Here is a 22,391-nt window from a genome sequence, read left to right as displayed (position 1 = left end):
AATAATAACTGCATCCATGAGGCGGAGTCCTTAACCTCACCAGATGAAGTAGAGGATAATGACCCTGCAACCCAGGTGGAGGATTGGTGCCAACAGCTCCATGTTGGGACAGACACCACTCCTGCCCATCAAAAACAGGGTGTACACCGGGTGGTTCAAGAGTACTCGCAGGTGTTCAGTAAATATCCACTAGACTTCGGGAGGGTTAAGGGGGTTCAACATCATATCCCCACAGGCAACCATTCCCCAATCAAAGAATGTTATAGGCCTATACCCCCAGCTCACTACCAGAAGGCAAAAGAAATGCTGCATGACATGAGGAAGGCGGGAGTGATAAGGGATAGTTGTAGTCCCTGGGCGGCTCCCCTAGTGCTGGTTAGGAAAAAGGACGGGAGCATGAGAATGTGTGTAGATTACCGTCAAGTTCATCGCATTACACATAAAGATGCATACCCTTTACCATGCATAGACGAATCCCTAGCTGCCTTGAAGACTGCAAATTACTTTTCCATCCTTGACCTCACTAGTGGGTACTGGCAAGTAGCTGTGGCTGAGGAGGATCGGGAGAAGACGGCCTTCACCACCCCGATGGGACTCTGCGAGTTCAATAGCATGCCGTTTGGACTCTGCAATGCCCCCGGAACGTTCCAGAGATTGATGGAGTGCTGCCTGGGACACCGCAACTTCGAGACTGTGTTACTTTACCTGGATGACATAATTGTGTACTCCAGAACGTACGAGGACTACTTGAAACACCTGGCAGAGGTATTTGAGTCACTGTCCTGGTACGGGATGAAGTTGAAGCCCTCAAAGTGCCACCTGCTCAAGAGAAAGGTACAGTACCTGGGGCACATTGTCAGTCCAGAAGGGGTAGCACCAGACCCGGAGAAAGTCACAGCCATCCAGAAGTGGCCGGAGCTGAAGAACCTCAAGGAGGTGCGTCAGTTCTTGGGACTAGTCGGATACTACCGGAGGTTCGTAAAGGACTACACAAAGAAAGCAGCTCCTCTGCAAGACCTCCTGGTAGGGCAGTCCCCTAAAGGCAAAAATCCCCCGTTCCACTGGGGTAAGGAGCAAGCGGAGTCGTTTCATGAGATGAAGGAGATCCAGACAGGTGATGAGATCCTAGCCTACCCTGACTACAGCAAACCGTTCCTGCTGTATACGGATGCCAGCAACGAAGGCCTGGGTGCTGTCTTAAGTCAGAAGCAGAATGGGCAAGAGAAAGTCATCGCATACGCAAGCAGGAAGCTCCGTCCGACTGAGAAGAACCCAGAGAACTATAGCAGCTTCAAGTTGGAGTTCCTGGCCATAGTCTGGGCCATCACTGAAAGATTCAAGCACTATCTGGCTTCCAGCAAGTTCACTGCCTTCACTGATAACAATCCCTTGACCCATCTTGAAAACAGCTAAGTTGGGGGCACTGGAACAACGATGGATGGCTCGGCTGTCAAACTACCAATTTACAATCAAATACCGGGTGGGCCGCAAGAACACCAACGCCGATGCCCTGTCTAGGATGCCTCACCAGTCAGACACAGAAGAAGAAGTGGATGACCTGGAAGAGATAGACCTACCTGCCTTTCATCGGAATGGGGTGATCCACGAGCAACGAGCCTCCAGGAAGCAGCGTGAAAAGACATTAAACCCCCTTCCTCACCACAGCTGGAAAGAGACCCAACACAGCGACCCAGTTGTCAGCCGCATCAAACAGCTGATAACTCAAGAAGGTGCTTCCCGGGAGAAGGAAGCGTCTCTGCAAGCAAAGCAGCTGTGGAATGAGAGAAGCCGGCTGTTTATCTACCGTGAGAAGCTGTGCCGGAGGTACGTCAATCCAAAAACTCATGAGATGGTATGGCAGATAGTAGTCCCTAAGACAGACATCCATATGGTATTAGAAGCTTACCACAATCAGGCGGGGCCCTTTGGCTGGAAAAAGCTAGAGACCTTGCTGAAGTGTCGATTCTACTGGGTAGGATTGCGCAGCACCATTGAAAGGTGGTGCCAGGACTGTGGACCCTGCGGCCTAAGAAGGAAAGACGTCAGCAGCCAGAAGGCACCCCTGCAACCCATCAAGATGACTCGGCCCCTGGAGATCGTGGCCCTGGACCATGTCAAGCTCTCCCCCAGCAGGTCAGGGTACTCCTATGCTCTCACCATGGTGGATCACTACTCACGTTTCCTTGTGGTCGCCCCCGTCAAACACCTGATGGCAGAGACAGCAGCAAAAACGTTCCAAGCGTATTTCTGCAGACCCCATGGCTACCCTGAGCAGGTGCTGATGGACCAAGTCCCGGCCTTTGAGGCTGAGTTGTTCAAGGAGTTCGGCCATCTCTACGGGTGTAAAAAGATAAGAACTACACCGTACCACCCACAAACCAACAGTCTCTGCGAAAAGATGAACAACATCATCATCGACCTGCTAAAGACCATACCACTTGAGGAGAGAAACCAGTGGCCAGACCTACTACCAGACCTAGTGGATCTGTACAATCATATACCAGTCAGTTCCACCAATTGCACTCCGGCATATCTCATGGGGGCAAGGCCAGGAAAGCTGCCCTTGGATTTGGAGCTTGGTGTTGTTGAACCTGAAGCTGATATGACCACTGAGGACGGGGACAAGACCAGACAAGAGCAGTACAGAAGGGTACAAGCTTGTGTCAAGGACAGTCTTACTCGGGTGAGAGAAAAGCAGGAAATGCACTACAACAAAAACGCACCCGCAGAACCTTTTACACCAGATGAAACAGTACTAAAAAGGAAAAGACGTAACCACAAACTTGATGACCAGTGGGAAAAAGACCCCTACACTGTGTTACCGTCAAGATTTGACAACAAAAAGACATGCATAATCAGTCGTGATGGAGGAAAAACATCAGCTACAGTGTCCAGGGACCACTTAAAGTTGTGCCCAGAATTACTGAAACCCCAAGAAAAAGTGCCTCTCACAATCCCGGAAGAACCTAAAGAAGCGGTGATACACACTGACCTTGGAGACTTCCCAGCTGATTGGCCTCAGATAGGAGGTGCAGTAATCATTCCAGTACTCCAATTCTATGAACAGCCAGAAAGCCCTCCACAGCAAGTTGTACCTGTAAGTGCTGCAGAAGAGCCAGCTCAAGAAGAATCCCCGGATGAAGGATCCCCGGCAGGAGCAGAGCAAGAGGGCCCAGCCAATAGTAGGCTTGCCAGTCCAAGAGAGAGGTTAAGGCAGTTTTACAACATGGTCACCCGTAGAACTGGTAGAGTAACTGAGGATACAGACTCTGACACTCCACCAACCACAGCACTACGCAGATCAGTACGCAGCACAAGAGTTAACCTCCTGCTTGGTACACACAGTAGATGATCAAAATTGCTGAAAGTGTGGATAGTTACCCCTGGGGTATTAAATTGAATTATATTAACTTGAAATCTACTGAATTAATTGTCTATTTTCATGCATGCTAATCAATTTGTGCTTTTTCCTATTAATTCTTTATGCCCACATAATGAACTGCGTGGCTGAGGACTGTGTGCAGCCCAAAAACTTTTATTGTATATAATTGCGCTCCCTGGAGTGCCCTTTAGGTGACCTCAGAAGGAAAACCTGTCTGGAGTGGCTCTCTTGGAGGTCCAACTCGGGATCTTCATGTCCTGCAGCCACCCCAGGGCCTACGCAGAGGGTTTAGGACAGATCCCTCAAAACCACCAAAGTACTCTACCTTGTGAGATGGACATCCTGTATGGGAACCTCACCACAGGAGACTTGGATTCTGAGGACACTCAGTATTTGATTTGTTATGTAACGTTTAAGATTCGTGCCTCCCATAAAGGGAAGATTGTCCTTATTGTTCTTGTATTGTTCATGTTTCCTGTTGTTATAAAATGTACTTCAGCCTGGGAGTGCTGAGCTTAACTAGGGGGGAATGTGACGCCCAGCTGCGCTTGGTATCACAGATCCTAGAAGGGTGTATTGATGGATTCCTCCACAAGAGGCCCCCATAGCCATTCACACATATCCACCTTCCACCTCAGACCACCAGAGGGAGCCCATTAGGGATATATAAAGAAGGGAAGGTGGAGCCAGGCAGTCAGTTCCTGCAGAGTGAGACGCAGAAACAGGTCAGTCTGCAGTGGAGCTCCGTGACTCAGCAATTCCTCTGGAGAGTTCAGTTAGTGCAAGCCTGAATACAGAGTTGAGCCCGGTTGAGTCGTAGCTCAGTGAAGTGAGCTTCAGGTGTGGCGGCGCCATAAGATCGGTGAAGCGTGGCAAGCTGCCATTAGTGTGAGTAGCCTATAGAGGGCCCGAGTAGGCCAAAGGCAAGTAGAGATAGTTAGTTCATAGGGGGCAGAGGAGCTTAACTAGCTCACCCCGAAGAAGCAATTACCGGACACCGGGTCCGAAGCTTACCGGGATCTCCATGACCCAGTAAGATAAAACCGGAATCCGCTGAGAACTACAAGTTCCAGGATCACTAAAGTGCTGATACGTACCAGAGCCAGGAGACACATAGGCCCGTAGGTCGGGAGCGTGCACTCGGGGAAGGCCCTACCACAAGGTCAGCCAGCGCAGGACAGAGGCAAAGTTAGGCCTAGCTCCAGGCAGGTCAGAAACTTACTACACAGAGTCAAGAAACAGGAGGCCTAAAACCCGCTCATTGGGGAGGATCCGGACATACACCCTTCACCCTACAGTGCTCCGGGGAGTGCCTGAATTTCCATCAGTAAAAGGTACTGAAGTGACTATCGTGTCTGTCCCTGTTCTTGCTCTGACCCGGCGGGGTCTCTTCGTCCTGCTTTCCCCATTCATACACTGCCCTGAGGCCTAGCTCCACCTGTGGGGAGCTATACCATCCAGCTGCCTTATCACCAGCCTCAGTGGACTGCGCAGCGCTGGTGATTCTCACCAGAAGCCACAGGTGGCGTCACGAACTCTTTTATAAACTTAACCAAAACACCAACCCTTTTAAAGGAGTGGCCCAGGGTACGGGCCTGGGAGTCGACCACCGCGACATCCCTAAAGGCCAGGCTAAAGGCCCGGGTACCGAGTCATCCCCATCCCCCTGGGCTAGTCATGTGAGCTTGCCTTGGCATAGGGCCGCCAACAGCTTCGCACCGTTATCGCACACGGCCTTCATTGGCTCCAAGTTTAGTGCAGATAGCCATTGCTTAAACTCAGCCTGGACAGCTGTCCACAACTCTTCAGCTGTCTGACTGCGATCTCCAAGCCATATTAATTTTAACACTGCCTGATTGCGGTGAGCCCTGGTTGCGCAGAACAGAGGTGGTGGGGATTCACTCTGCACTGTTGGAACACATGTCTCATTATAAGGCAGAGTTTAAGGGTGAAGGTGGAGGCCCTAGAGGAGGTGGAGGAGGCAAGAAGCAATGGAGGAAGTGTGAAACACAGAGGTTTTTCCCACAAGCCTTGGGGATTCCAAGACTTTTGGAGCAGCCCCTACCCCGCCTGCCCCCACAGCCACCTTAGTCACCCAGTGCCCAGTGAGCGAGATGTAATGCTCCTGGCCATGCTTACTTGTCCAGGTGTCTGCGGTGCAATTCACCCTGGCAGATGTAGATTTAGTCAAGGAATGGGTGATGTTGTCTGCGACATACTGGTGTAGTGGAGGCACAGCTTTCTTACAAAAGTAATGGCGACTGGGCAACTGGTACTGCGGGACTGCAACGGGCATCAGCTTTCAGAAATAGTCTGTATTTACCCGGCAGAAAGACAGCATTTTGGTTTCCAACAGATTGGAGATGGTGGAGTTCAACCTCTTAGCTTTGTTATGTGTAGGAGGAAGCAACCTTTTACATGACCACAACTGCGGGACCGAGGGCTGGCTGCAGTGCTGAGAGAGGGTGGAGTAAGGTGAACACAACAAACAGCTGGACCGTGAGTGAGGTGCAGGTGGACATGTTACAGTGGATTAAGAAAGATGTGGTGTGCTCGTTGAAGTAAAAACAGCAGGTATGTCCAATTCCGTTACAGCTGATGGACTCTCACTTAGCCTGACTGGTCTGGGTAATCAAGTGGAGGTTCTGTGGTCGGAGACCTGAGTGACAACACTTGGCATGGTGACAGAGGAGGATGAAGAAGCAGCAAATGTGGTTGATGGTGTGGACGAGGGTTGGTGAGGTCTGCTGATCCGCATTTTATTGCAGTGAGATTGCCCGATTAACGCATGTTGATCACGCATGTGACGGTTCATGCATGTAGTCAAATTACTACACTTTTTCCCTCTACTGAGTCTTTGTTTGCAAAATTGCCAGATAACGTGAGTTGACTCATCTTTACAGTGTCAAAAAAGGCCCAGGCTTGGCAACATAGCTGCAGACCCGCGACTGCTGCTGGCTACAGCCACAGTTGTGGCTAAGGATGCAGTGCTCGTCATGGTTGCATCACTCCATATCTGTGCCATAGGGCACAACGTAACCTTGTCGTTTTCCTCCTCCTCCAACTACTCAGATGAAATACTCAGCTGCATGCCTCTGGGTTCACTGTGGGATCTACAGCCTCATCATTATCTTCTCTGTTCTCCCATTCCTTGCCCTGAGGTGTCACCCTCCTTCTCTTCCTGCCCTGACAGCACAGTACAGTCCGTGTGAGCCTCAGGTATCGGGTTCTCATCAGGATCATTCCCCCCCACCGGGAGTTAATGTCTGGTGACGAGTATCAAGATGCTGCTCGGACCCTACTTCCAGATCCAACCTAAAAAAAAATTTTTGCTCCGGTGCAGATGCTTTCCTCCTCTTGAGTCTGTGAATCTTTGGAGCAGACTTCTGATGCCCATGGCATAGAATGTGTGAACAGCTCTGCAGACTCACCCATCTGTGTTTCCCTACAGTCAGTTGGGCGGTTGGGGAGTTGTGACGCCGGGGAAAACAAGCGTAATTGGGGACCACCTCTGAGGACTGAACTGTGTGTGATGTTGAGGAAGAGGATGAGAGGCCACTAGATGCAGCGCTTGCCATCCACTGGAGTACATGCTCTTTCTGGGCCTCCTCTACAAGGCGTACTGCTTCCCAAAGAAAGGGAGTGGAGTAGCCCGTCCTGTAGCAGAATTTGTCAGTTGTCTTTGGATAGGACGTGACGGTGTTGGTTCACTAGAGCTTTCACTAACATTACCACCTACACCACGTATACCTTGAACACCAAGCCTATTCCCCCTTCCACCATGACCTTGCTTTTTCCCACTCTTGTTGCTCAGATAGTTTGGTTGGAGCACGCTATTAGCAGCAAAAAATATTTTTTTTTTACTGTGGATGAGGCCTGTATGAAATAGAATATATGCTCCAAACAATTTCAAACTGAGATCTCCCCTGCTGTATTACGTCAGTAACAGAAGAATTTTTTTTTTTACTGCGGATGAGCTCTGCATACAGCTTCATTTCAGTGCTATAAAATGACAAGCTCAGATGTGGTGTGGTGTTAGTAACAGGAAAAATTAGATTTTTAAAGGTGTACTTGTGCATGGAGCACAATAGGAGCAGCGCACAACAGTGTTCTATGCTGAAATGTGCCCTGCTGTGTTTGTCTGGACCTCAATAACAAAAAAAAATCTGCTGGAAGGTTGATTTCACAGCCACACAGGACCCCATCTATCTAAGCTATCTGACTTAGAAGCAACCACCTAGCTAACTAGCTAAAATCTCTCAGTATCCAGAAGCAGCATCAGGAGCAGTCTGTCTGGCCTGTTATACTCACAAAATGGCGGTAAAATAACATGTCGCATCTTTATATAGATTTCACATATAGATTTAAATGTGATTTCAGCAGCCAATGACACAAGCCCTTGTGTCTGGACATTGTGGATGATTCCTGCACCTGATTGGCTAGCCACAATTTGCACACAAAGTTAGGGAAAAAAATGACAAGCAAGCTGCTCCTCTGACCTCTCCCCATCCCCTCCCCTTATTAAACATGTCCCCCCACTGTTCATCATACAGCACCACTATCCTAGTCAAAGTGCTAAAAATACTGTAGTGGAAATGCAATAATTTCCCACACTTTTACCGAATTTTGCAGATGTTAAGTAAAAACGCTCGGGTGTCCGATCATGAATCTGAATGTGCAACGTTCGTGACGAATTTGAAATTGGCAAACGTTTTTCGAACATATTCGCTCATCTCTAATCTCGACCCTACAAAGACAATGTATCTCAAAATTCATATGGAGATATATGACTGTCCTGTGGAAATGAGCGAATCTCCCAAAAGTCAATTCAGGCAGATTCACTCAATTCAGGGGGGAAGATTTGATTTACATAAAATTAATTTGTTACAAATTGAGTCTCTTCGGCCATTATCTGCATATCTCTGCTGTCACCACTGCTCCACTTTTTTCTTCCCATACTCTCCTTTTCATTCATCTCTCTTCAGTCTTTCTTTGCTCCAAGCTTCCGAAGGGCAATGCAGCTCCAGCGGTCAATGCAAATCTATGACATCAGTAGGACCCCATATGACCACTGTGGTCTCATCAGCAGGGGTAAATAAAGGAAGAACCAAGTGGACTTTATTATTTTTTTAACTCATTCCCAGCCCTCAGAATCCAGCAATATGGCAGCTGTCTGGACGCCATTTTGCTGGACCTCAGTAAATTGAACCTCCTCAAAATTATATTTGCTTAGAATTCAAATTTTTGGGCAATTTCTAGTGGATTCAATAAGTTTAGAATTGGTTTGCTCATTTCCCCCTGGGATTTACCTCCGTCCTATGCTACTCCGGCACAAACGTTGCCTCTCCTTTTACTTATTTCAGTGTGTTAAATATAGTATCTCATCCATTTGTAAGGAAAAATTCTAAATTGACAAAAAAAGCTAATTGTTCAGAGAGCTGCTTTTTTTATTATTTAAAAAGGACTTTTTATTGTTATTCTGGAAAACCGCTTTGTATATTTATATTACCAACTGCACATTTTATTTATGATACTGGTTAGAGAAACTCTTCATTTAATTAAGGCACATTTCTCTTGATTTCTACAGTAAAATATAATCTAAGTTTGCTCTATTTTAATTTGTATAGTGTATTATCTCCGGATCACTGACAATTTCTGCTTCAGTGAAACCAACAGTGGGAAAGGTAAGAAAATCAAAACTATTTCCGAATGCGTGAATGAAAGTTGAGAATAAGGGCCTCAAAGTGTAGATCATCTTTGCCTTCTTTCAAGGATATCTCCAGGAAGAATTGAGATGCGTGCATTACATTTTTTCTATGGCCTTCCATAGGTTAAGGCTAAGTCAGGTGCAGTGCCTCAATTAACCATGCCATCAAAATGAACCTGTTAAAACTGTCATTAGAATGCTCCATGTAAGGGTTGCCGGCGGAGTGCTCCATGTAAGGGTTGCCGGCAGAGTGCTCCACGTAAGGGTTGCCGGCAGAGTGCTCCAAGTAAGGGTGCCAGTAGAAGACTAGGGATCCTACATGTTATCATAGATCTCGCAGTTTTGACTAATGGAGAACTGACTGCATCATTAAAAAAGTAGGTAACTGTTACTATAATGATGCAAACAGCGCTCTTTTAGTCAAAACTGCAAAATTTCTGGTTCTGACACTGGACACTATTTTGGAGGTTTGTGGGATGCCTCTTACCAAGTTGGGATCCAACAACTTAGAAGTGAAGTAGCACCACCTCCTGGAGAGTGGGGTCCCCTAGAAGCTGCATACAGCCAGTTTGAATTGACTTTTTTTTTTGTAAACAGTCATATCTAGAAAAATATTAAGTCCAGGGCAAGTTAGCGTCTAATTTCTTTTTTTAATAAAAAGGGCAGTCATCGAGCAGTGATAGGTGCTCTATAAGTTACCTTCTTCAAAATTAACCCTTTAGATTGGCAGCTTCAGGATTTTGTCAATGGCTAACATGTTTCACTTACCGGGGTGTTCAGAAGTTATCCGCCAACTACTGGATAGGGGGTAACGTCCCAATCGCTTGGGGTCTGAATACTGTAACTGTGAATGGAGCAGTAGTCGATCATGCGCTCTGTCGCTCAATTCATTCTCAGGCCTCATTCACACACCAAGCAATCTCAAGTACGAGAAAAGTAGATTATTTTGATCAGACTTTGATTGGAGTTTGATCACAGTGTTGCCCGATTGTCATTGGTTTTTCTCATCTGATGTCATCTGAGTGCAGGCCAATTTTTTTTTACAGACCCATAGACTTGCATTACTGATTTTGCTCCGCCACTCGATCAAAATCGGAAAGGTTTCTGTAATTTCCCGCTGACTACTCTGTCTGCAAAAAATCACTGGCATGTGAATGGCCCCATAGACTATCACAGGTATGAGTGCTATATGTGAAAACCACAGATAGCACTCGTACGAGAACTTCAGACATCTGAATGAGGCCAAAATGGAACCACCAAAGATAACCAAGTACTCGGGGGGTCTTCGGCAATTCCATAAGAATGAATGGAGCGGCAGTGCACGTGATCGATTACTGCTCCATTCACATTGGGTTCTTCACAGCCCTGGTTCTCAGGAACAATGGGAGTGTCCCAGCGGTTGGACCCCTAGCAATCCCCTATCTGTTGTATATTCCATAGATAGGAGAATACTTCCAAACTTAAGAATAACCTTTTAAGAAAAATATGGATAACTTATTTTGTTTTTGAAAATAAACAAAAGTACAGAAACCAAAAAATACATGGACAAAGGAAACTCTTAGTCACTTCTATCTACTTTGACTGCTCCTGAAGACTATTTCCCTATATTAAATAGGCTATCCTTTTTTGGATTGGAATTTCAGACAGCTCAAATCAACCAAAGTGCAAGCCACCATTACATGTCATAGACTGAGATCCCAAGCTGACAATCCCTTTAATGTCTATATGCCAGTGATGGTGAACCTTTAAGAGACTGAGTGCCCAAACGGCAACCTAAAACTCATTTATTTATCAAAGTGCCAACACGGCAATTTAACCTGGGGCTGAAGCAGACATCACAGGAGACTTGCAAAATACCCCACCACCACACACACACTCTACCCCTCTGCAAAATACACACACACACACATTGCCCCCTGCAAAATACACACATACACACTGTCCCTCTGCAAAATACACACACATACTGCCCCTCTGCAAAATACACACACATATTGCCCCTCTGCAAAATGCACACACATACACACTGCTCCTCTGCAAAATACACAGACGCACACACTGCCCCTCCCCTCTGCAAAATACACACACACACACACACACTGCCCCTCTGCAAAATACACACACGCACACACACACACACTGCCCCTCTGCAAAATACACACAGGCACACACACACTGCCCCTCTGCAAAATACACACACGCACACACTGCCCCTCACCTCTGCAAAATACACACACGCGCACATACACACACACACACACACACACACACACACTGCCCCTCTGCAAAATACACACACACACGCACACACACTGCCCCTCTGCAAAATACACACACGCACACACACACACACACTGCCCCTCTGCAAAATACACACACACGCGCACACACACACTGCCCCTCTGCAAAATACACATACACGCACACACACAGACATGCGCGCGCACAGACAGTACGCAGACACGCGCGCGCACAGACAGTACGCAGACACGCGCGCGCACAGACAGTACGCAGATACATCTTTTTAATATGGTGACTCTCCTGTCCAGCTCTTGTGGCCTGTGGCTCTGGAGTGCACGCTGCTTGACTGCCGTCACTAAAATAGACATGGCCGCACACAGTGTGCTGTGTCTGCTAGTAATGACGTAGCCGGGTTGGCACACAAGCAAACTTAAAGGTGCAGTATTGCACACAGTATGCAGACATGTGCGCGTGACGCGCCCCCTGGGCCGTGGGGTACTCGGTAACCGGGCCGGTCGATGCTGGGGGATGTCACAGTGGCAGTGACCCGGTCCGTGACCCAGGGCGGTCAATAAAAGGGGAATAAAGAAATGTTTTTATATATAATGTTCGTGACGTCACCTGTGGTATGCGGCTATATGGAGCCGCCGCTGCGGTGCAGATCCTCTGGAGCTGATGATGACGCAGCAGAGTTGGTTCAGCTCGCCACAGACAGAGCTTAGCTCCAGGGCGGTAAGTGGTGATGTTATAGATGTTGCTGTACAGTGTAGTGAAGGTGATGGCGCAGATAAAGACCAGTCCACAACTTAATAGCTGATAGTAGAGGTCCGGGCGGCCTGGAAGCAAGTTGGGAATCCACCTCGCCAGATGAAGTTGTAGGCCTTCCCTCTTCGCTAATCTCTTTGGCCCTGCTGCTTATAGCTGCTTATAGCTGTGCTGTGGCGGTGCTGGGCCCTATGGTGCTGCTAAGCCTCCGGGCGTCTGATGGGGCCTGGAGACCTGCAGTCTCCTGCCCTCCGGTTTCTGCTGCTAGGCCTTCAGTGCCCCACACCCTCGGACTCCGGTTCTTCTGCACTCCTCTCTGGGGTGAACTTCCGTGCAGCTCCACTTCCCAGGTCTTTCCTCTTCGCTCTCCTGACTTCAACTCCTCTCACTAACTCTAACCCCGCCTCCAGATTCCAGTTGCTAAGGGGAGGAGCTCCCCTTGCTGGTCTGGAGCCAGGAAAGTGTTGCATGCTAGTATACCTGACTAGGGGACGCCTGCTTGCTTCCAGGCATGGCATCACCCCTTGTGAGGGAGGCAATGCCACTGTGGCAACCGGACTCCTGGGGTGCCACATTCCCCCCTAGTTAACTTCAGTACTCCCGGACTGAGGATACCTTTTAAAATTAACAATAACAGTTCACATTACAAATAGTCACTATTTGCAAAGTCAAAAATTACAAAAACCCAACCAAAAACGTATAGCAGTCACTGTGGCGCTTAGTCTTTATGCCACAATCCGGATAACTGAAATTTGGCTGGTGGGAACCGCATCAACCCACTTTGTGTATCATCCCTGGGCGTGGCTTCAGGGCACTCTGTCGTTGGGCCTGGTCTTTGGCCACGCCTGCGGTTTATTTTCAAGGCCACTTACTAACTATTTTCAATATTGTCCTGACCACACCTAGTCCTGTGGTCCGATTGTCCATAAATGTAACAAATATAAATATCTAGGATTATTTAACGGTTACAACTATATAACATACACTTTTATTCTCTTACACTTTAGTTTCTCCAGCAGGCAGGGAGCTGCCCTTTAGTACTATGGGTCAATCTACATAGTACATTTGTTGTCACTGACCTACCCTGGTCTCTAGTGTCTATCCCTGGTGTGGTGGGATCAGTGTGAACTACACTACGGGTAGTCTGAGGTTAACACCGGTAGGCTGTATAATCTCCTACGAATTCTTTGACTCACCCTGGGTGCGACAGGTTCACTGCTAGCACAGGGTAGATTCTCCTGATCTGCTGCTGATGAAGCATCTGTCTCTGGGGCCGACTGGTCTTCCAGATGTTCTGGAGCCTCTGCAGCTTCCCGTGAGGCCGCTTGGAGAAAGGTAAGGACAGGTACCACAATTGCTCTGTTCACCTGCGTCAAAGACCAGGGAAATGCTCCAAGAACTGTCTGGACCGTTTCTTCCACCTTCTCTGTGGACTGAGGGCTGTCTTGGTCTTCTTCTTTGCATTTCAACTGTTCAGGGCATATCTTCAAGTGGTCTCTTGAGACTGCCGCTGAAGTTTCCCCTCCATCTTTTCTGATGAGGCACACTTTGGTGTTATCGTAAATCGAGGGTAGGACGGTGTATGGCTCAACCTGCCACTGGTCATCTAATTTATGGACTCTTCTTTTCCTCTTAAGTACCTGTTCTCCAGGTGATAAGGGAACGGCAGGTGCGTGCTGATTATAAGTTTTCTCTTGCTTCTGTCTCGTCTGGGACAAACTTTTCTCAACACACTCTTGCACCTTGCGTTATTGTTGCTGCCACTCGGTATCCCAATCCGCATCTAGTGATGTCGTATCTGGTGTTAAAACTCCCATGTCTAAGTCCATGGGTAGCTTACCAGGTATTGCTTTCATCAGGAAAGCGGGGGTACAGTTGGTGGAGTTCACCGGGATGTGGTTATATAGGTCCACCAAATCCAGTAACTAATCTCACCACAGGCTGCGTTCTTCAAGGGACAACGTCTTACACAGGTCTATTACCACCTGGTTCATCTTCTCACACAACCCATTAGTCTGGGGATGATACGGCGTCGTCCTTATATTCTTGCAGCCGTACAAGTTAAAGAATTCTTGAAACACTTCTGCTTCAAAGGCTAGACCTTGGTCGGTAAGCACTCGTTCAGGGTAACCGTGCGGGTGACAAAAGTGCTGTTGGAATGCTTTGGCTGCTGTCTGAGCCGTCTGGTCTTTCACTGGCACTACTACCAAGAACCGGGAGTAGTGGTCTACTATGGTGAGAGCGTAGACATAGCCTGACCGGCTTGGGGCTAGCTTCACGTGGTCCAAGGCTACCAGTTCAAATGGTTGTTTGGTGATTATGGGCTGCAGGGGAGCCCTCTGGCTGTCACGGTCTTTTCGTCTCAGGTTGCATGGACCACATTCTCGACACCATCTCTCGATTGCTTTCCTCATGCCAACCCAGTAGAATCGCTCACGTAGCAGGACTTCCAACTTCTTCCTCCTGAAGTGTCCTGCTCCATCGTGGTACACTTCTAAGACCATTGGCGCATCCCGCCTTGGGACTACCACCTGCCAGACCAGTTAGTGTGTCCGGGAGTTGATGCTTCTTCGACCCAGCTTTCCATCGTAGATAAACAGCTTGCCCTTCTCCTTCCACAACTGTTGGTTCTCCTGTGGAGCATCTGGATCAGGGTGCGAGTCATCTTGTGTCACCAACTCCTTTACCAGGCGGACAGCCGGGTCGCTATCCTGCGTCTCTACCCATCCATGGTGGGGCAATGGGTTGAACATGGCCTCTCTGTTGGCGGAGCGCTTGTCCCTCACACAGCGGGAGCACTGGGTCACCCCGTGACAATGGAAAGCGGGTAGCCCTATCTCCTCCAGCTCTTCCGGGTCTTCTCCCCCCTCTGGCAAGTTGGGCATCCTGGACAGCACATCAGCATTAGTGTTTTTATGCCTTGATGGTAAACTCGTAGTTAGACAGTCGGGCCATCCATCGTTGTTCTAGGGCACCAAGCTTCACAGTCTCCAGGTGCGTCAGCGGGTTGTTATCCGTGAAGACTGTAAATCTGGAGGAGGCGAGGTAGTGTTTGAAGCGCTCTGTTACAGCCCAGACTATGGCTAGAAACTCCAACTTAAAGGAACTATAGTTGTCGGGGTTCCTTTCGGTGGGACGGAGCTTCCTGCTGGCATAGGCAATCACTCTTTCTCTGCCCTGCTGTACCTGGGACAGCACCGCTCCCAATCCCACGTTGCTGGCATCCGTATGAAGTATAAAGGGTTGGCCATAGTCGGAGTAGGCCAGGACTTCGTCTCCAGTAAGAGCCATTTTCATTTGAGTGAAAGATTCGTCTTCTGGTTTACCCCATTTGAACGGAGGTTTCGAGTTCTTGGCCTTCTTGGACTGGCCCACTAACAGGTCCTTCATGGGTGCCGCTATCTTGGTGAAACCCTTGATAAATCTCCTGTAGTAGCCTACCAGCACAAGGAACTGCCGCACTTCCTTGATAGTGGAGGGTCTTGGTCACGGTGACTTTTTCAGGGTCTGGTGCTACACCTTCGGCGCTTACCACATGACCTAGATACAGCACCTTGGGCTTCAACAGGTGGCACTTGGACGGTTTTACTTTCAGGCCATAACCAGATAGGGCTTCGAACACCTCGGCCCAGTGCTCCAAGTGGTCTTCATATGTCTTTGAGTAGACAATTACGTCGTCTAGGTACAGCAGGACTGTTTCGAAGTTTTTGTGTCCTAACACTCCATTAACCGCTGGAAGGTTCCTGGGGCATTGCAGAGCTCGAATGGCATGCAGTTGAACTCGCTGAGGCCCATTGGTGTTCTAAACGTGGTCTTTTCTCTGTCCGCCTCTGCCACAGGAACCTGCCAGTACCCACTGGTGAGATCCAAAGTGGAGAAATAATTAGCAGATCTTAGTGCAGCTAATGATTCCTCAATCTTGGGTAATGGGTAGGCGTCCTTATGTGTAATGGGGTTAATCTGCCTTTAATCAACACACATCCTCATTGTACCATCCTTCTTTCTAACGAGAACTAATGGAGCTGCCCAGGGGCTACAACTATCTCTGATCACCCCAGCCTCCTTCATCTCCCGTAACATTCCTTTGGCACATTGATAGTGAGCTGGGGGTACAGGCCGGTACCTCTCTTTAATGGGTGGATGATCTCTTGTGGGGATATGATGTTGGACCCCTTTTACCTGCCCAAAGTCTAGTGCGTGTTTGCTGAAGACTCGCTCATATTCTTGAACCACCCGGTATACTCCATGCTTTTGGTGCAAAGGGGTGGAGTCAGTGCCCACTTGTAGCTTCTGACACCAATCCTCCATCTGCCCCTTGGAGCCGTTATCCTCCACCGGTTTGGATGGAAGCAAGGGTTCCACTGCTTTTATTGCATTGTTACTGACAGTGAACAGATTAGCAAGAATGGCATACCGGGGTAACTGGACCTCTTTCTCCCCACAATTCAGGATGCGTATCGGTACTCTCCCCTTGCGGACATCGACTACCCCCCTGGCTGTCAAGATGGTGGGCCTACTATCAGAGTACACAGGTTCTACCAGGGCCTGATAATCTTGACCCCTGAGACCGATTACTGCCCGACACCATATTAACATTTCATTCCTAGGGGGGCATTGCAATGGGGAATGGATCACTCATCCTGACACTGCCAACTTCTCCACCAGACAGCTCTACCTGTTGTCTTTTCATCAGGGGTCTGATTTCCTTCTGCAGCACTCTCTGCTGACTGGAACTGGCAGTCTCTGCGACCTGTTGCAACAAAAGAATAATTTCCCCAAGATAAATCTCTATCACATTGGTGCCTATAGTTATCATAGGATGACTTTCTCGGCGATCAATATCAACAATAATCATTCCTTGTGATGGCAATTCTACTCGGCCAACTTTTATGGTCACCTCTTTATACCCCACCTGAGGCAGGGGCTGACCATTGCTGGCATAGATGTTAAGATGTTCATCTGGACTGCGGGTAATGTCCAGATGCAGTGTCCAGCAGTGCGTTCATCGGGATGCCATCAAGCACAACAGGTAGGACCGGCCGTCTTCCCACGTACTTGTCTCGCCAGCTTTGTGGGCCTGGTCGTCTTACTTCTGGGGGTTGGCCCTTTATCCCAGGGGTTGCTCATTTAAATTACAGAATCTTGCGTAGTGCCCCACCTTTTGACAGAGGCGGCAGATGGGTTGTCCGTCCTGGTCGTAGCGATCGCTGTTCCTACCTCTGGTCGGTGGAATTCTTCTCTGTCGTCGCCACGGGACGTCATCTGGACTGGAAGCCAGCTGGATATTTTCCTTTGGAGGCACTTGCATGCCCTTAACGGTTTTAGTTAGGGTAGCCACATTTTTGGTCAGCTCCTGGACCTGAAGACGTAGGTCTGCAGACGGGTGATTGTCTAGAGTCTGCGCGTCAGCCTCCACAGGTGCTGGGAGAAAGGACGCCACCTCCTGGTGGTATGTGATAGCTAGACGCCGGAGGGATGCAGTGCCGCCTGGGGTTGATTCTCGCAGCACCCAGATGGCTCGGTCTTTAAATTGCGCGAAGTCCAGATCAGGGTTTTGCAAAGCCATAATGCGCAGCTGTGTCCGGTGAGCGTTAGACAGGAGCCCCTCAATAAACTGCTCAGCTAGCAATCTGTCCTCGTCTCGCACACTGTCGGGGTCCACCTGTTCAATGGCCCGCAGTGCCTCCTGCAGGTTTAGAGCATAGTCCCGTACACTGTCCTGCACCCTTTGTTTGCACCCGTAGAACTTCATTTTAATTTCTGCAGCGGTGCGGGTGACGCGCCCCCTGGGCCTAGTGTGGACGTGTGTGGGATACCCGGAGACAGGTCTCTGGGGGTTGTAGTCTCCGTGGCGGCGACCCAGTCCCGTGGCTCAGGGTGGTCAAACCAGTGGCAGTCTTTTATGGGTTTTAGGTTAATTGTCCGACTACGCCACCCGTGGAGTGCGGTCAGTGCAGACCGCCGCTGAAAGGCAGACCGCTGGGGCTGATGGTGTATGCAGCTTAGGTAGTGTGACTCCCCACGGGAAGAGTGCAGCCCCAGGGCAGTGTAGTTGATGGTGAGGGTGATAGTGCACGGGAGTCCCAGCACTAGTAGTGCTGGTGCGGCGATGAAGCAGGAATGACTCAGAGTCTTTGCAGTGCAGTTCAGGGTCTTTACTGGTGATATTAAGGCAGACCCTCCCGGGAGTACTGGCTAGCATAAGGGGCCTGGTCAGTCTGCGAGCAAACAGGAGTTCCCCTGGTCAGATGGAGTTGTAGGCCTCCCCGCCTATCTGCACTCTTTCTGGCTACCTTGCCTCGGACTCCGTTGTCCGGTTGTAGTCTCTTCAGCCAGGACGAGCAATATATCTGCTTCCAGTCCCTGGCACTCAGCTCCTGCTCCTACAGAGCTCCTAGCTGTAACTTTCCCTCTCCAGGCTCTGACTGAGTAATCTCGCCCCAGACCCAGTTTATAAGGGCAGATTCCTCCCCTCCCAGGTCTGGGCAGGAAGTGTTGCATGCTTAAGGGCTCCTGACCAGAGAAACCTCCCACTTGCTCCCAGACGTAATATTTCTATTACTGTGGTAACCAGACCCCTGGGGTGCCACATTCCCCCCTAGTAAATTTTAGTACTCCGGGACTAAACACATTTTCAAGAAAACACAAATACAGGGTATAACAATAATACAACCACATATATACAAGAAGCTTTAGTCTTTAGACGTTACGGCGGGTCCGTAACCGGGTGTCCATGTCACCCAACAAGGTGAAGTCTTGGCACAGAGTAGGGGGACCTGTCCAAAGAAAACCCCAAGCGTTGGCCCTGGGCATGGCTGCAAGGCTGAGGCTAGCTACTTTGGGCCAAAAGGAGGCCACGCCAGACAGGTTTTCTCTTCCGCGGCCATCTTCGCAAGAGGCACCAAGGTGCAACTATCTACAATGTAGTTACGGTTATTCAGCGTCCATAACCTGTCAGTCCAAATAAACCTGCAGGGTAATTAGAGAAAAGTAATCAATACACAGGCAACAAAAACATAAACTATTTTCAACATTTGCAATTTACAGATTACATTTTAGATTCTCCAGCGAGCGGGCATTTGTCCTCTAGTGCTCCTGGTGGACCTACGTAACCCACTATCTGGCTCTGCACTACAGGGTGTAGAAGGTGTTGCGGGTAGGTCTGGCAGCTTTCTGCGTACTCTTTGGCTTACTAGGGGCACGGCAGACTCACTACTAGCAGAGGGTTGATTCTCCTGGTCTGCTGGTATGGATTCTTCTGCCTCCTGGGCCGGCTGCTCTTCTGACACTCCCTGTTCTTCTGTAGGCTCTTGAGGGGCTGGCTGGAGAAAGGTGAGGACGGGTACCACGACTGTGTTGTTGATTTGAGTCCAGGACCGGGGAAAGTCTCCGAGTATGGTACTGATCATTTCTTCCCTTTCCTCTGCGGGTTGAGGGTTTTCTTGATCTTCGTCAGGGCTTTGCAGCTGCTCGGGACACTTTTTCAGGTGGTCTCTGGAGACAATGGCTGTGGTCTCTCCTCCATCCTTACTGATGACACACACTTTTGGGTTTTCATGGCTTGAGGGCAGTACGGTGTACGGGTCCTTCTCCCACTGGTCGTCCAATTTGTGGAGCCGCCTCTTTCTCCTGCTCTCCAGGTACCAGGGGAACAGCGGGAGCATGCTGGTTATAAGCCTTCTCTTGCCTTTCTCTTGCTTGAGACAGACTTCGCTCGACGCTCTCCTGTACTTTCCGATACTGCTGCTGCCGTTCTGTATCCCAGTCTGCCTCTGGCGAGGTGTCCTCAGGTGTCAGGACTCCAATATCCAGGTCCATAGGCAGCTTACCAGGTCAGCTCTCATTAGGTAAGCCGGGGTACAGTTGGTGGAGCCTACGGGGATGTGATTGTACAAGTCCACCAAATCAGGCAGTTTTTCAGGCCACAGACTGCGTTCTTCCAGGGGCAACGTTTTTAGCAAGTCTATCACCACCTGGTTCATTTTCTCACATAGTCCGTTGGTCTGAGGGTGATAGGGCGTTGTTCTTATCTTCCTGCAGCCATACAGGTTGCAGAACTCCTGGAAGACCTCCACTTCGAAGGCTGGTCCTTGGTCCGTCAACACTTGCTCCCGATACCCGTGTGGACGGCAGAAGTGCAGCTGGAAGACCCTGGCTGCTGTTTGAGCCGTTAAGTCCTTGACAGGGACCACCACCAGGAACCGGGAGTAGTGATCTACGATGGTGAGGGCGTAGACGTACCCAGATTTGCTTGGAGCCAGTTTCACATGGTCCAGGACTACCAGTTCCAGTGGCTGCCTGGTGATGATGGGCTGCAGGGGACTCCTCTGGCTGGCACGGTCCCTTCTTCTTAGGTTGCACGGGCCACAGTCTCTTCACCACCTCTCGATGGCTCCTCTCATGCCTACCCAGTAGAACCGTTCACGCAACAAGAACTCCAGCTTTTTCCATCTGAAGTGTCCTGCTCCGTCGTGGTACGCCTCCAGAACCATAGCCGCGTCTCGTCTTGGGATCACTACCTGCCAGGTCAGCTCATGTGTTCGAGAGTTGACCATTCTCCGGCACAGCTTCTCCTTGTAAAGAAACAGCCTGCTTTTCTCCTTCCACAGTTGCTTGGTCTCTTCCGGAGCGTCTGGGTCAAGACGGGCATCAGCCTGTGTCAGCATTTCCTTCACCAGATGGACTGCTGGATCACTGTCTTGTGTCTCTGCCCAGCTGTAGTGGGGTAAGGGATTGAACGTAGCAGAGGTAATCCCATGACGGTGGAACGCAGGGAGTTCAACTTCTTCCAGTTCTTCTGGATCTTCCCCTACGTCCGGCAAGTTTGGCATTCTGGGCAGGGCATCCACGTTGGCATTTGAGCGTCCCGCCCGGTATTTGATGGTGAATTCATAGTTGGACAGGCGGGCCATCCATCTCTGCTCCACGGCACCAAGTCTTGCAGTATCCAGGTGTGTCAATGGGTTGTTGTCCGTGTACACGGTGAACTTGGAAGAGGCAAGGTAATGCTTGAAACGTTCGGTCACTGCCCACACCACTGCCAGGAACTCTAGCTTGAATGAGCTATAATTCTCAGGGTTTCTCTCTGTGGGCCGTAGTTTTCGGCTGGCGTAAGCGATTACCCGTTCTTTCCCCTGCTGGATCTGGGACAGTACGGCTCCTAGCCCGATGTTGCTCGCGTCCGTGTGGAGGATAAAGGGCTGGCTGTAGTCAGGGTACGCCAGGATTTCATCCCCCGTGAGGGCCATCTTCAGCTGGCAGAAGGACTCATCTTCCAGCTTTTCCCACCTGAAGGGCGGCTTCTGGTTTTTGGCCTTCCGGGATTGACCTATCAGGAGGTCCTGCATAGGGGCTGCCATTTTGGTGAAACCGGGAATGAATCTTCGGTAGTAGCCTACTGTAACGGGTCTGGGAGGTGGAACCTCTGAGCAACTATACAAAGGGGCAGTCCTTGTAAGGAAGCGGGTGACTCCCAGGGAAGGCGGGCAGGCAGTCACGGCTAATGACGGGGACAGTCTCTGGGTAAGAGGTCAGGAGGTCACGGCAAGTGACGGGGACAGTCTCTCGACAGGCGGGTGGTCACAGCAAGTGACGGGGACAGTCTCTTGACAGACGGGTGGTCACGGCAAGTGACGGCTAAGCCTCCAGGCAGGCTAGCAGGCAGGTAGCAGGTGGACGCTCCCAGGTGAGCGGGGCAGAGTCTCTGGACAGACAGGTGGTCACAGCAAGTGACGGCTGAGCCTCCAGGTAGGCTAGCAGGCAGGTAGCAGGTGGACGCTCCCAGGTGAGCGGGCGAGAGTCTCTGGACAGGCAGGTGGTCACAGCAAGTGACGGCAGAGCCTCCAGGTAGGCTAACAGGCAGGTAGCAGATGGACGCTCCCAGGTGAGCGGGCAAGAGTCTCTGGACGGGCAGGTGGTCACAGCACATGACGGCAGAGCCTCCAGGTAGGCTAGCAAGCAGGTAGCAGGTGAGCGCTCCCAGGTGAGCGGGTAAGAGTCTCTGGACAGGCAGGTGGTCACAGCATGTGACGGCAGAGCCTCCAGGTAGGCTAGCGGGCAGGTAGCAGGTGAGCGCTCCCAGGTGAGCGGGTAAGAGTCTCTGGACGGGCAGGTGGTCACAGCACGTGACGGCAGAGCCTCCAGGTAGGCTAGCGGGCAGGTAGCAGGTGAGCGCTCCCAGGTGAGCGGGCAGACGGATCCATAGACAGACTGGCAGGGCTGGTAGGCAGACTGTCAGACCGCAGGAATGTCAGCAGATAGACACGTATCAGGCAGGTATCAAACAGGAAACTGGCA

General features: G+C 50.0%; 1 protein-coding gene across 2 annotated transcripts in view; it reads left to right on the top strand.

The window, feature by feature from the left end:
- LOC141171543 (membrane-spanning 4-domains subfamily A member 4A-like) overlaps positions 1–22,391 on the top strand; it is a 104,255-nt gene that overhangs the window by 67,837 nt on the left and 14,027 nt on the right. Inside the window, exon 4 of one of the 2 annotated variants that reach the window (XM_073655223.1) lies at positions 9,010–9,066. The exons of the other annotated variant lie outside the window; for it this stretch is intronic. Coding sequence (XP_073511324.1) covers positions 9,010–9,066 — 57 coding nt within the window. The remainder of the gene's footprint in view (positions 1–9,009; positions 9,067–22,391) is intronic. 2 annotated transcript variants of the gene reach the window in all.

Source organism: Phyllobates terribilis, unplaced genomic scaffold (assembly GCF_046119375.1).
Source record: "Phyllobates terribilis strain yellow unplaced genomic scaffold, ASM4611937v1 Scaffold_12__6_contigs__length_324123572, whole genome shotgun sequence".
Lineage (NCBI taxonomy): Eukaryota > Metazoa > Chordata > Amphibia > Anura > Dendrobatidae > Phyllobates > Phyllobates terribilis.
The sequence above is the reverse complement of the archived record's forward strand: the minus strand, read 5'-3'. Positions and strand labels throughout refer to the sequence as shown.